We start from the raw sequence: 12,852 nt of genomic DNA, 5'->3' as shown, positions 1-12,852 counted from the left end.
TTTCTTTCGTCAGTTAACTTGACTGAATCGAGTTATGGAGTAGTTGTACTTTTGTATGTAGCACGTGCGTCCACGTTGTCATATTTTATACGTTTCTGTCTGGCACACAGATAGCTAACACATTCCTATGAGAAAAGTCGCTGCCGTTCTAGTGATCTCTCTGTCTGGCATTTGTTCGAGAAAAGTCGCGAATATTCTAATGTTTTCTTGTACAGAAGTGATGATGCTATGACATATTGGGAAAGAACTGTTTTTATTATTTATGAGATAACGTTTTATTATTTATGAGATAACGTTTTGCTGAAAAAAATATTTATCATTTAAAATTCAACATACTTTTGCCCTCACAACTACTGAAACATGACTGTAATAATCTGGCACATAAATTGAATCAGTGCTTAACTACCGCTTTTTGAATATTCACTCTTTGTGATTAAAAAGAAACTAATGAGAGAGATTCATTTTTATATCATAAGATGGCATTGTCTTGTATATGTGTATAATGAGTTTAAATAAAACTTTCCATATGAGTTGATAAATTTTTATTACGGTAAAAATAAATGTAGCTCAAGGCATCTTTAAAGCCCCCTGCATGAGGTTTTTCTGTATCCGCCACTGTGTAAAGATAAGATAATGGAAGTCATCGTTTAATATGCAAATTATCAAAGTTTTATTCATTTGCTATTATTTCACGCGAATCATCGAAAATTACTTCCACAAAAGTGTCGTCAGCCTCGGGGTTGCATATGAATGTGACAGTACAAAATGTAGCTGCAGTTCTCCGCAGAACGTCGTCTTTTTTTTTCCCGTGGTTGTACTGCGCTTCGTATATTACACAAGCATCCTTTGCCTGGTACAGAAATAAAAACTCGACAGACTAGTGCCTCGTCCATTCACTTTTCTTTGCTTCCTTCTTTGTTTATTTCAGGAAAGCTTAATAAATCAAGCGAAGACTGTATACGTAATATCTCTATGCAGCAAACAACAGAACGCGGCTTATAAACATACAGGGCTGCAGGCGGAAACATTTTAGCCCACATCCTACGATTTGCCTGTGCAGGTGTGTTTTGCGCCGTCAGATGGGAACACTTTTGGTCGAACGTCTCAACTGAAAGCTGGTAGCGCACATTCCATACTTGCTAAAATTTTCAGTCGACACGGTACGATTTGGCTGTGCAGATGGGCTGTGCGCGGACAGGTAGTTACATGTGGACCGGCCTTATAATGTAATAAAGACGCCATATTGAAAGTTCCACCAGTCCAAGCGCAGCTTGTGGAAACATAGCTGTCAGTTATCTAGCATATAGTTATTGTTCGTTTTCAGTTGGAATTGGATGCGTAAATCTGGCTTACAAGGAACATGAACGTCTTTCAATGGGCGAATAAATAACACACGAAACCAGAAAGTTTTGATTCGTACTTGTCGCTACTCTTAATATCGTAGAAGTATCGATAAGAACACTTGCGGTTGATTGGTAGGCGAAGAACGTTTTCGATTCTCAAATCGGTGACTGGATTGGCTAGTGGAGTTGTCGCAGGCTGTGTTGCATCGAGCCCGCGATAGATCACGAATACTATTATTGCATTTTATATATTTGCTTTAGTAAGTTGTCACTAGCCCCACGTAAAAATTGTAATTGTGTGCTGTACAGGTTAACTTGTGGATATGTTCTTCATCCCAAATGCTATATTGTAGTCGAGTGACCCATCGTCAACTAATTTATTGATTGAAAGTGATGCTAGTAAAACATTTATTAGTAATCAAGTGACTGTGTAGTGTATTCAGTCGTGAGTAACTTTTCATTTATATTTTTCGACAAATTTGTACGAAATAGAATTATATTGACAAAAAAGTGAAGTGTCCGTTTTAAATAAGTACGTAGCAATATTTTGCAGCCACTTAACATCCCGCACATGTAGGAATGGTGAATAAAAGAATTAAATACCATGGACAGGAGACGAGGGAATATTCCACGGACTACCAGTAGAATAGACAAGAATAACTTATAGTAATGCACAGCTAAGAAATTCTCATAACTAGACAGACGTAACTGCACCTTATAAAAGAACGGAAAAAAAGTGTACGAAGGGTTGAGTCTCAGATTTGTCTGTAATACAAAATCATATCGACCAGAAATTACACGTTTCTCCCTGACAAAAGAAAATAAAAGCAGAAGCTGATTTTCATCAAACCACTCCATTAAATTTGTCTCTACATCAAGATACAAAATAACCACCATATTAAGCCCACTCTGGTCACCACGAATATATACCTTTCCAATATTAAGAATATCTGAATATTAGCACAGTTTCTCTAGCAGCAATTCATAGTAGACTGATCCCTAATGTCAAGTTCTGGAATTACCAGTTGACTTCTCTGGTTGTTCCTGTCAATTCTTGATAGTAGTGACAGACATAGATTGTCAGTTATCCATATTCAGAATTGTCAGTGATACAATTTGAGATATCCAGCAAAGAATTGTGCTTTGTGTAATAGCTATCAAAACTTGCTGTATTAAAGTTATTTTGTTTGTGAATGCGTTCTTCACACACCATTTGTTTTGGGACTGGGCCACACTTGTGTCCAACTTATTCTCAACTGTTTTTCATGTCTGTTTTGTGAAGCCAGTGAATGAATCGCACTGTACTAGGCCATAACTGCGAGGGTCGATGGGCATCTTGCCCAGTAAGCCATCACCTCAACTGGCCACACAATTTGCATGGTTTTCTAATGGAAAAAATATCCCTTAGGGCTAAGAATTCTTTTGAGTACTGGTGCGTCAAAGGACATTCCTTTCTTTTACTTCTGTAAAATGTTACATACCATCCAAGAAAGTAGAACTGGGTCAATCCAAATTAAGTAGGCCTAGTCCAATAAAAATTAAGTTTGTTGCTTGACCATTTTTAAATATTTTAATTTTTTATACGTGATTATCCTATAATTGAGGAGTTCAAAACAGTTTTTTAAAAAGTTTTATATTTCACCTTTACTGAATGGCGGCGATTTTCGTTTGTAAGTGCGCGATGATGATTCAGTTTAGAGACGTTGGCAAAAAATTTTAGAGACGTTGGCAAAAAATATGACTATCTCTGCACTAGATTAAGTTAGAAAATTGTAATTGACATGATTGTTTTTAGAAACATTGTCTATTAAACAAAATACCCTAAGTTCAAAAATAACCTGTCAAAATGACCTCCAAAGTTTGGTATCCAAATTTTCAAAAATCTACTTTTTAGGTCCAAAAATAACAAACGACTAGTGATTTATGAGAGTATTTTTTTCCTATAGTTAGATATCATACACTACTAACCTCATATAAGAGTAAGAACACTTACAAATGTTTCCTTAATTTTTTATGAATTTTTGAAATTTGAAAATTTTTGTTTTTTGTAAAGTTTGGGGTTAGTTATCTCAGGTGGGACTTAATATAAAAACATGATTTTTGCACAGTTTGTACACCTATACTGTACAAAATTCAACATTTATATCTCATTGTAAACAAAGATATGAATTTTTGAAAATGAGGAGATAATTCACATTACTCTACAACTGATCTTACAGCTGTTACCTATTCATGTGCGATACTGGTGGGATATAATCAATTATTATTGAAGTATACAAAAAGTGGAAACATCACTGAAATTTACATTTTGACACACTTAAAATAAATATTTTCAGTTAACATCTTTAGAGATGCGACTGTTCCTAAACCTGGCGGTGAATGTTAAGAACACTTATTTCTTCAGAGAGCATCTGTGATATAGAATAAGACCTCCCAGTTGCTGTGGCAAGTTCAACAACTGGAAGTTTCCTTAAAACATTTTTCATTGGTATCCAAACTTTGTCACTAGTAGATTTCTTGAATGATGTTCTTGACCCAACAGGGTGTTAAAAATGAACAAAAACATCATTGTTTTCCAGACTTATTCTTTCAACCTCTGCAAGCCACCACTGTCCATCATACACACATGCCACTACGTCATTCAACATTACACAGAGATGTAATTTTACTGACACAATGATCCAAATAAATTTCGGTTTCTGATGTTACATAGAATCGAACTAAGTTTTCTGCAGTGCCAAGGAATTTGTGGAAATGCCTTGTTCGTTTTATTGCTATACAGTTTTCAAATCGGGCTTGAAGTGTTGTTTTCATATGCAGAACCACTTCTTCTTTCTTGATCAGAAAGTAGGTAATGCCTTTAATATTATCCTTGCAAAAGACGTAAATGTCCTGTACTGTGAGAATTTGGTCAATGGTGAGTCTTACTTCACGTTTTGTTGTACCTCCTACTCCATCGCATGCATTTTTACCATGGCAAGATGCAAAAAAGTGCTATTAGCCTCCAACCCAAAGTCTACTTTGTGGTTGCTCAGATTTGAAAAATTCTTTTTGTTCTTATACTGACTACCACTTCCACCTGTAAAGTATCTCAGCTTTTCAACCTTGGGAAAATTTTCTTTTATGTAATTTATTACATACTTTTGAAACACATTTATAGCCAAAAGTGTTGTGCTCAAAGTAGCCGATTTCAGTGCAAATTGAAGAACTGCACACTTCATCTTTCTCATTTTTAAAGTAGAGAATAAATGACTGCACTGTACCTCCATTATGACAGCTGCCACCCATTCCACATCAAACGGTCCCTTTCCTACAGCTTAGGTCTTCGTGGCAAACGAATCTGCTCCAGTCCGGAATCCCTGAATCATTACACCAACAACCTGAAAACAGCTTTCGCATCCCGCAACTACCCTCCCGACCTGGTACAGAAGCAAATAATCAGAGCCACTTCCTCGTCCCCTCAAACCCAGAATCCCCCACAGAAGAACCACAAAAGTGCCCCACTTGTGACAGGATACTTTCCGGGACTGGACCAGACTCTGAATGTGGCTCTCCAGCAGGGATACGACTTCCTCAAATCCTGCCCTGAAATGAGATCCATCCTTCATGAAATCCTCCCCACTCCGCTAAAAGTGTCTTTCCGCCGTCCACCTAACCTTCGTAACCTGTTAGTTCATCCCTATGAAATCCCCAAACCACCTTCCCTACCCTCTGGCTCCTATCCTTGTAACCGCCCCCCGATGCAAAACCTGTCCCATGCACCCTCCCACCACCACCTACTCCAGTCCTGTAACCCGGAAGGTGTACACAATCAAAGGCAGAGCCACGTGTGAAAGCACCCACGTGATTTACCAACTGACCTGCCTACACTGTGATGCATTCTATGTGGGAATGACCAGCAACAAACTGTCCATTCGCATGAATGGACACAGGCAGACAGTGTTTGTTGGTAATGAGGATCACCCTGTGGCTAAACATGCCTTGGTGCAGAGCCAGCACATCTTGGCACAGTGTTACGCCGTCCGGATTATCTGGATACTTCCCACCAACACCAACCTATCCGAACTCCGGAGATGGGAACTTGCCCTTCAGTATATCCTCTCTTCTCGTCATCCGCCAGGCCTCAATCTCCGCTAATTTCAAGTTGCCGCCACTCATACCTCACCTGTCTTTCAACAACTTCCTTGCCTCTACACTTCTGCCTCGACTGACATCTCTGCCCAAACTCTTTGTCTTTAAATATGTCTGCTTGTGTCTGTATGTGTGAATGGATATGTGCGTGTGTGCGAGTGTATACCTGTCCTTTTTTTCCCCCTAAGGTAAGTCTTTCCGCTCCCGGGATTGGAATGACTCCTTACCCTCTCCCTTAAAACCCACTTCCTTTCGTCTTCCCCTCTCCTTCCCTCTTTCCTGATGAGGCAACAGTTTGTTGCGAAAGCTTGAATTTTGTGTGTATATTTGTGTTTGTTTGTGTGTCTATCGACCTGCCAGCGCTTTCGTTCGGTAAGTCATCTCATCTTTGTTTTTATATAGAATTTTTCCCACGTGGAATGTTTCCTTCTATTATATTGATTATATAAACAAACACATACAGAGTGTGTCCCTGATGATCCAGCCAAAATACACCACTTAGAGCAGAGGTCACAAAATTTTGACCTTCCAATTTTGCATTCAGGATGAGAATTTTTGAAAGCTACATAAAGTTCATTTAAATTTGACAGCACTAGTCATTTCTGCTTTGTTACTTTAACTCCATCTATAACAACTCTTTTGCTATGTTTGGGCGGCCGCGGTGGTCGTGCGGTTCTAGGCGCTGCAGTCCGGGACTGCTACGGTCGCAGGTTCGAATCCTGCCTCGGGCATGGATGTGTGTGATGTCCTTAGGTTAGTTAGGTTTAAGTAGTTCTGAGTTCTAGGGGACTGATGACCTAAGATGTTAAGTCCCATAGTGCTCAGAGCCATTTTTTTGCTATCTTTGCAGTCTGGGCACATTCTACTGTTTTCATGATCTTCAAAAAACTGCTGTATCTTTTTAATTATTTCTTCACTTATACCCACTCCTTTCTTCTTTCCTAAAACTGGAAGAATTCCTTGCTCCTTCACAAATTTTTGGGTTAGTTTAACCAAACGATGAGAAACATTGAATTCATGAACAATTTTTTCTCTTGACCATGAGTAAGGGAGCAAACTTAAAATTTTAACTTTTTCCTCTTTAACTGTCACGAATTTCTCTATTAAGCTCAAATATTCAGTGTCATATGATGCTGGTGGTAGGTTTTCTTCAACTTTAGAAATAGTGTTGGTATCTGTATTATTAAAGCATGATTCCAAGTCTTTTCTAATTTTGTCTGAAATTTGTTGTTCTTTATTTTCAATAGCTGCTTCTCTTTTTCTGCTGCTTCATATTATTATTATTATTTTCGAAGCAGGAGATGTGCCTAACTTAGAACAAGCAAAATACAGTATGCTAACAACTTCCTCATTAGAAATATAAATGTCATTAACAAGGTTACATGATTCTGGTTCTGGATTCACAACAAATATTTTTGAGTAACAATTTGGGCCCAGGGAATTTCCAGGAAACACATTACATTTCAGTTGGGAACTTTCACATAACAGGGACAGATGTTCAAGTTTCATTTCCCTCAAACATTTTGTAATAGGCTCTTTTTGAATTTTTAGTGGATCACAGCACTTTCTTCCAAAAATGTGGCTGTACTTCAGAATATATTTCTTCTCATGATACTCACACACTGATGTTACAGAAGAACTTGCTCGAAATTTAAACAAAGTTTGTCTAACTTCATCAAATTCATTGACATTTTTCAAGTTTTTTGAAACTGAACTGTAAACTGTTTCGTGACACACTTCACTTGCTATATGTCCAACAGAGCACTGTTCATCCATGTTATTGCATTCCAGTTATCTCTCAAAATTAATTACAAATTACACACAGAACAAAGCACATTCTGCGCTCTTGATGAAGTATGTACATTCACTCTAACAGAGGTTCGGATCAGACTGACTACAACAATGCCACTCCCAGCAGTAATGTACTTCTTTATTGACAACAAACTTAAATGTAAATGGGCATTTTTATTACCATAGAACAAAAGTGAAAGCTCCTGCTGTTTAATATTGCGTTATTGAAAATAAATAAACTAAATGAATATTGGATGATAGTGTTAACTATATATATAATCAATTAAATTGTATTACAATAAACCATTTCAATAGGAAACAGTCATAAGATCAGTTGTAGAGTAAAGTGAATATTTCCTTATTTTCAAAAATTCATATCTTTGTTCAGTCAGATATCAATGTTGAAATTTATACAGTACGTTGCTATCATATAGGTGTACAAACTGTGCAAAAAATCATATTTTTATATTCAGTTCCACTTGAGATAACTAAACCCAAACTTAACAAAAAAATGAAAATTTTCAAATTTCAAAATTCATAAAAAAATAGGGAAACATTTGTAAGTGTTCTTGCTCTATATGAGGCTAGTAGTGTACGATATCTCTGTAGGAAAAAAATAGATTCTCATAAATCACACCTTGTTTGTTATTTTTGGGCATAAAAAGTGGATTTTTGAAAATTTGGGTACCAAACTTTGGAGGTCATTTTGACTGGTTATTTTTGATTTAAGGGTATTTTGTGTAACAGACAATGATGTAGAGGACACTTTTCTAAAAACAATCATGTCAATTGCAATGTTGTAACTTAACCCAGTGCAGAGATATTCAAATTTGCACTAATGTCTCCAGACTGAAAAATTGTCGCACGCCTACAAATAAAAATGGCTGCCATCCAGTAATGGTGCAAGATAAATTATTTTAAAAAACTGTTTTGAACTTCTCAAATATAGAGCAATCACATATAAATAAATTAAGATATTTAAAAATGGTCAAGCAATCATCACTGGACCACTTCATATGGATTGACCCAATCATCAGAACAGTGTGTGTGTTATTTGTAATCTAGAACTGTCTTAATCTGTACCATTTTCTAAGGAAACTAGTGTTTAATGTAAGCACTACTCACTAGCAATTGTGTACTTATGACAAGTCCTAACACAGACAATTGGCTATTCAGACTGTGTAGCTCATCAAAGGTGTGTTGAAACCAGTGCAATGCACCGTCAATTATTTTGATGACAAAGTTTCTGTAGGAATGCAGTGGTTTTTTTTTCTAGTTGCTTTTTTTAATTGCTATCTAAAGTTTACCATTGTTTTACATATTAGTATTCTATCTAATAAGATTTCTTGAGGTCCATTACTCCCACATTGAAAAATTTTTACTCATTGTATTATTTTGATGCCTGCAGATATTAAAAAACTATTTGTATTCTATTGGTGGTAAAAAAGATGGTATGTATGTTTACATACATTCTCTGTAAACCACTGTACAGTGCCTGCCAGTGGGTGCTTTACTCCACTGTTAGTATTTTGTTCCTGTTCCACTCACAGATAGAACGAGGGAAAAAAGACTGTCTAAAAGCCTCTGTATGAGCTCGAATTTCTCGCAGCTTACCTTTGTGGTCCTTGCACGAAATTTACATTGGTGACAGTAGAACCATTCTGCAGTCAGCCTCAAATGCTGATTCTCTAAATTTCTGGAATAGTGCCTCGCAAAAAGAGCATCATCTTTCCTCCTGGGATATCCATTGCAGTGCGAGAAGCAACTCCTTAATACTTGCGTGCTGAACTAACATACTGGTACAAATTCAGCAATACATCTCTGAATTGCTTTGATGTCTTCCTTTAATCTGACCTGGTGGGGATCCCAAACACTCAAACAGTAGTCAAAAATGGTTCGCACTATTATTCTGTATGTCATAACTTCTATGGATTTGCTACACTTTCCTAATATTCTCCCAGTAATACCAAGTCGAGTAGTCACCTTCCTTATTGCCAACCTGACTTTCACATTCAATTTCATATTTAAGATTATACCTAGATAATTAATCGCTGTGGCTGTGTCAAGGTGCACCCTACTAATGCTGTATTCAAGTGTTAACAGGATTATTTTTCCTACTCATCTGCATTAACTTGCATTTTTCTACATTTAGAGCTTGCTGCCATTCATCACACCAACTAGAAATTTTGTCTAAGTCATCTTGTATACTCCTACAGTCACTCAACATATGCTTGGTTTGTGACAGTATAAATTGGAGCCCTTTACTCAACATAAATAAAGCACATAGCATTTGTACCTTATAAAAAATAAAAATAGTAAGTGTAACCACACACAGTATAATTGAGTGATTGGCAGGCTTATAAACATGACTGAAATAATTTCTAGGTCTTTGGACAGTGCCTTTCCTTACAGATAACATTTTTTGTTAATGTTCTGAATATTTGATGTTAATCATTCATTAACTACACATGTTTAGTTTAGTCAATAGCTGTTTGTAAAGAAGCATCTCCCTCTATTGAAACAGATAACAAGTGGCAGTTGCTTTCATATGTTTACTGTGGACAAGGTAGACAAGTCACAGCTCCACCAATGAAATGAGTGAAACGAGCATTAAAGTACAAAAGTTGAATAAAACTCCAAATAATAATTCATTTAATATGGACAATATTATCATTATAACTAAATTAATTCACAGTAGGGTTTGGTTGTTCTTAAACTAAATTATATACCCAGTAGAGAACTACAGTTGCTTCTTTCGAAATGTTGGTGACCTGTCCTCTTGTTAATTTGACATATTCAAAAAGTGCACACCTGTAATATGTAATAAAAGTACTTTGTTGTTTCAGGAACTTCAACAAAAAATGACAGTAAAAAGATCATTTCCATATGGCCTCGGGTGTTTGGTTCTTATTGCAGCCATTGGAGCTCTAACAGCCTATGATGTGAAGCGACATGGCACATTTAAGTGTAAGTTGCTGTTTCCCTTAATATGAAGCCACTTCAGTTGTTATCCATTGCACAGTTTATTTTAAGAGCTATGTAGTGCCCCTCCCATCTTGTTTGTGTGACAGACAAATTCCATCTTTCTCCTTTATGCATCATGTAATCTGCCAGATTATAAACCAAACATTGCTGTACTGAGTTACTTTCAGGAATCTATGGCGCTGATGTGAATCAGGTTGAGCTTATACGAAACACATGGTATTTTCTTAATTATATTTTCCAGTTCCAGATTCTGCTCGCATCTTTTGCTCCAGATATCCAGCTAATGTTCACATTTACTTTACGTACAACTTCTACAAACATTCACATTTTCCGTCAGAAAATAATGACAGATTTGCAGGAATATAAACACATTATAATGTCCAAGCTGAGGGAGTCTCTTACTGATGAATGATCATGGCAACGGAGCCTTTAAAATGCCAAAATAACATTGCTTTCAATAGCTACTTTTGGAGACTGGGAGTCCTGTAAGAAATAAAGGTGTTATTTTCATCAGTGAAAATGCTTTTCTACTTCATTGTTTTGTGAGCCACTTGAGTTTTTATACAATGCTCTATTAGGAAAAGAAGAATTAAATGGTTTCATTAGGTTGTTCATATCCCTTATGAATGTTTCTGTTGGCTTAATTTCCCTGAAAAATTTTGTGTTCTTAGTTACTAAGTTTACTGAGCAACTGCAGAGCTAAGGGTTAATCTTAAGTATAGTTGTTGAAATGGTGTCGGACCCAAGTGAGTGTAAGTTAACTTGTGGCAAAGTTTCAATCCAGCAAATCTGGGGAATTGTCCTGTTGATCAATTTGTCAATAAAAATTATAATTTTTAATCTCCGTAATAACCAATACCATGTTTTACAGACTGTAAGATGCTATGGACTATGAGATTTGCTTTAATTTTTAAGCAGTTTTTGTTTTAAAAATAATATTTTTACCATTTTTATTATTAGATTGCAAAGACAGGCTAAAAAAGTTGTTAATTTATAAAATCCCTGAAAATCATTATCTGAGTCTTCTTCATCGTCTTTTTTGTGATCGCTGTTGTCCTCTTCATGTGTAAGATGGTCTTCACTGCCATTAAGAGGGTTACTTATGCCACACTTCTTGAAGGATTTAACAGTAATGTCTTCTCTCACTCTAGACCACGACTATTTTGTCCACTGACACACTCGTTTGACTGTAGGTACTAACAAATATTTCAATGAAAGATCACTGGCATTATAAACTGCAGTGACTCCTCACAGGCTAGACAGTGTTGTGGATTTGTGATGGCAGAGTGGGAGGGAGCTAGTGTTAGCAAGCTTGTAAATTCCTGCAACTCATGTTCGTCGCATCAGTGCACTGCTGCTGCCAGTTGAATCCTGTGTTGCCAGATAGAAATAGGTTTCCTGTGCCATTGAATATGTGGTCATTTTTGAGACAGGCTGGAATTTTAAATCAAGCACTGGACATTTTTATATTGATTTTGAGTAAAAGACTCGCCGTAATTTTGGCGGAAATTTTTCAAAGGGAAAAAGTGTGTATTATAGTCCGTAAAATATGCTATATAAAATTTATCACAAAATTATTCCTTATGCACTTTGTTACATGAATGGCATTTGAAAATACGATATTTTTCTGGTTTCATCAATTAGATTCAGTATGGAGCAAGTATCTTCATTTTTTCCCCCACTAATTCCAGACCCTTTTATTCGATTGGCTGCCATCAGAAGTGAATGCAGTAATTCTTGTTCCGGCTTGCTCTAGCTGGGTAATCACTGGTATCCATATCTGTGAGATGTCTCCAAGAATTGTGTTGTGACTTGCATACACAGCAGCAGGCTGAATCCAGTAAGGCACCAGAGAAGCAAATATAAATGCTGAAGCATGAGTTAAAAGTTTATTCTTACAATTATCTGGAGTACTCACCTCTGTGTTAAAGAAACCATCACTTTCAGCAAAGTGTTTCTGAACTGCAGTACTTTATGGAGTTTAACTTTCTATAAAATAAGCTCACCTACACACCTATATTTGAAACTTCCTGGCAGATTAAAACTGTGCACTGGACTGGGGCTTGAACCTGTGACCTCTGTGTTTCATGGGCAATTGCTCTGCTAGACTAGCTGTGAATCATGCATGGATAGCTTGGACAGCAGACAACTTTCCTGCGAAAGACAAAGGTCGCAAGTTTGTGTCCCTGTCTGGAACACTGTCTTAATCTCCTATGAAGTTTCAGATTACCTCTGCGGAGTGAAAATTCATTCTAGAAGTACAGCTAAGGTTTTTCATTGTGTTCTTCCCAAAAAATAATTTCCAGTTGCTTCCACAGCATTTGTAATTCTTTATGGGCATTTGAGTACTACTTCAAAATTTCTGAAATGATTTTCTGAAGGAATTGGTAACATGTTCAAACAATGTCTATACTCTTTTGGTGACTTAATTTTTAAGAGTATGTTGTCTAGAAGAAACTCCTTATGGCACATAACTTATCTGGTTTTCAGTGTGCTTTTGTTTAACATTGTGTCAGTTACTGTTTTCTGTTTCTTACTGTGTTTGGAATGATCTAGGAGATCTAATTTAGAGGTCATAAATTTTTCAGCTGAGAGCTGCTTT

General features: G+C 36.6%; 1 protein-coding gene across 1 annotated transcript in view; it reads left to right on the top strand.

Annotated features, from left to right (window-relative positions):
- LOC124794944 (transmembrane protein 214-B) overlaps positions 1 to 12,852 on the top strand; it is a 154,356-nt gene that overhangs the window by 91,798 nt on the left and 49,706 nt on the right. The window contains exon 9 of the mRNA XM_047258658.1: positions 10,112 to 10,232. Coding sequence (XP_047114614.1) covers positions 10,112 to 10,232 — 121 coding nt within the window. The remainder of the gene's footprint in view (positions 1 to 10,111; positions 10,233 to 12,852) is intronic.

This window comes from Schistocerca piceifrons, chromosome 4 (genome assembly GCF_021461385.2).
Source record: "Schistocerca piceifrons isolate TAMUIC-IGC-003096 chromosome 4, iqSchPice1.1, whole genome shotgun sequence".
Taxonomy (NCBI): domain Eukaryota; kingdom Metazoa; phylum Arthropoda; class Insecta; order Orthoptera; family Acrididae; genus Schistocerca; species Schistocerca piceifrons.
Note: the sequence above shows the minus strand (reverse complement) of the source record. Positions and strands in the feature narration are given on the sequence as shown.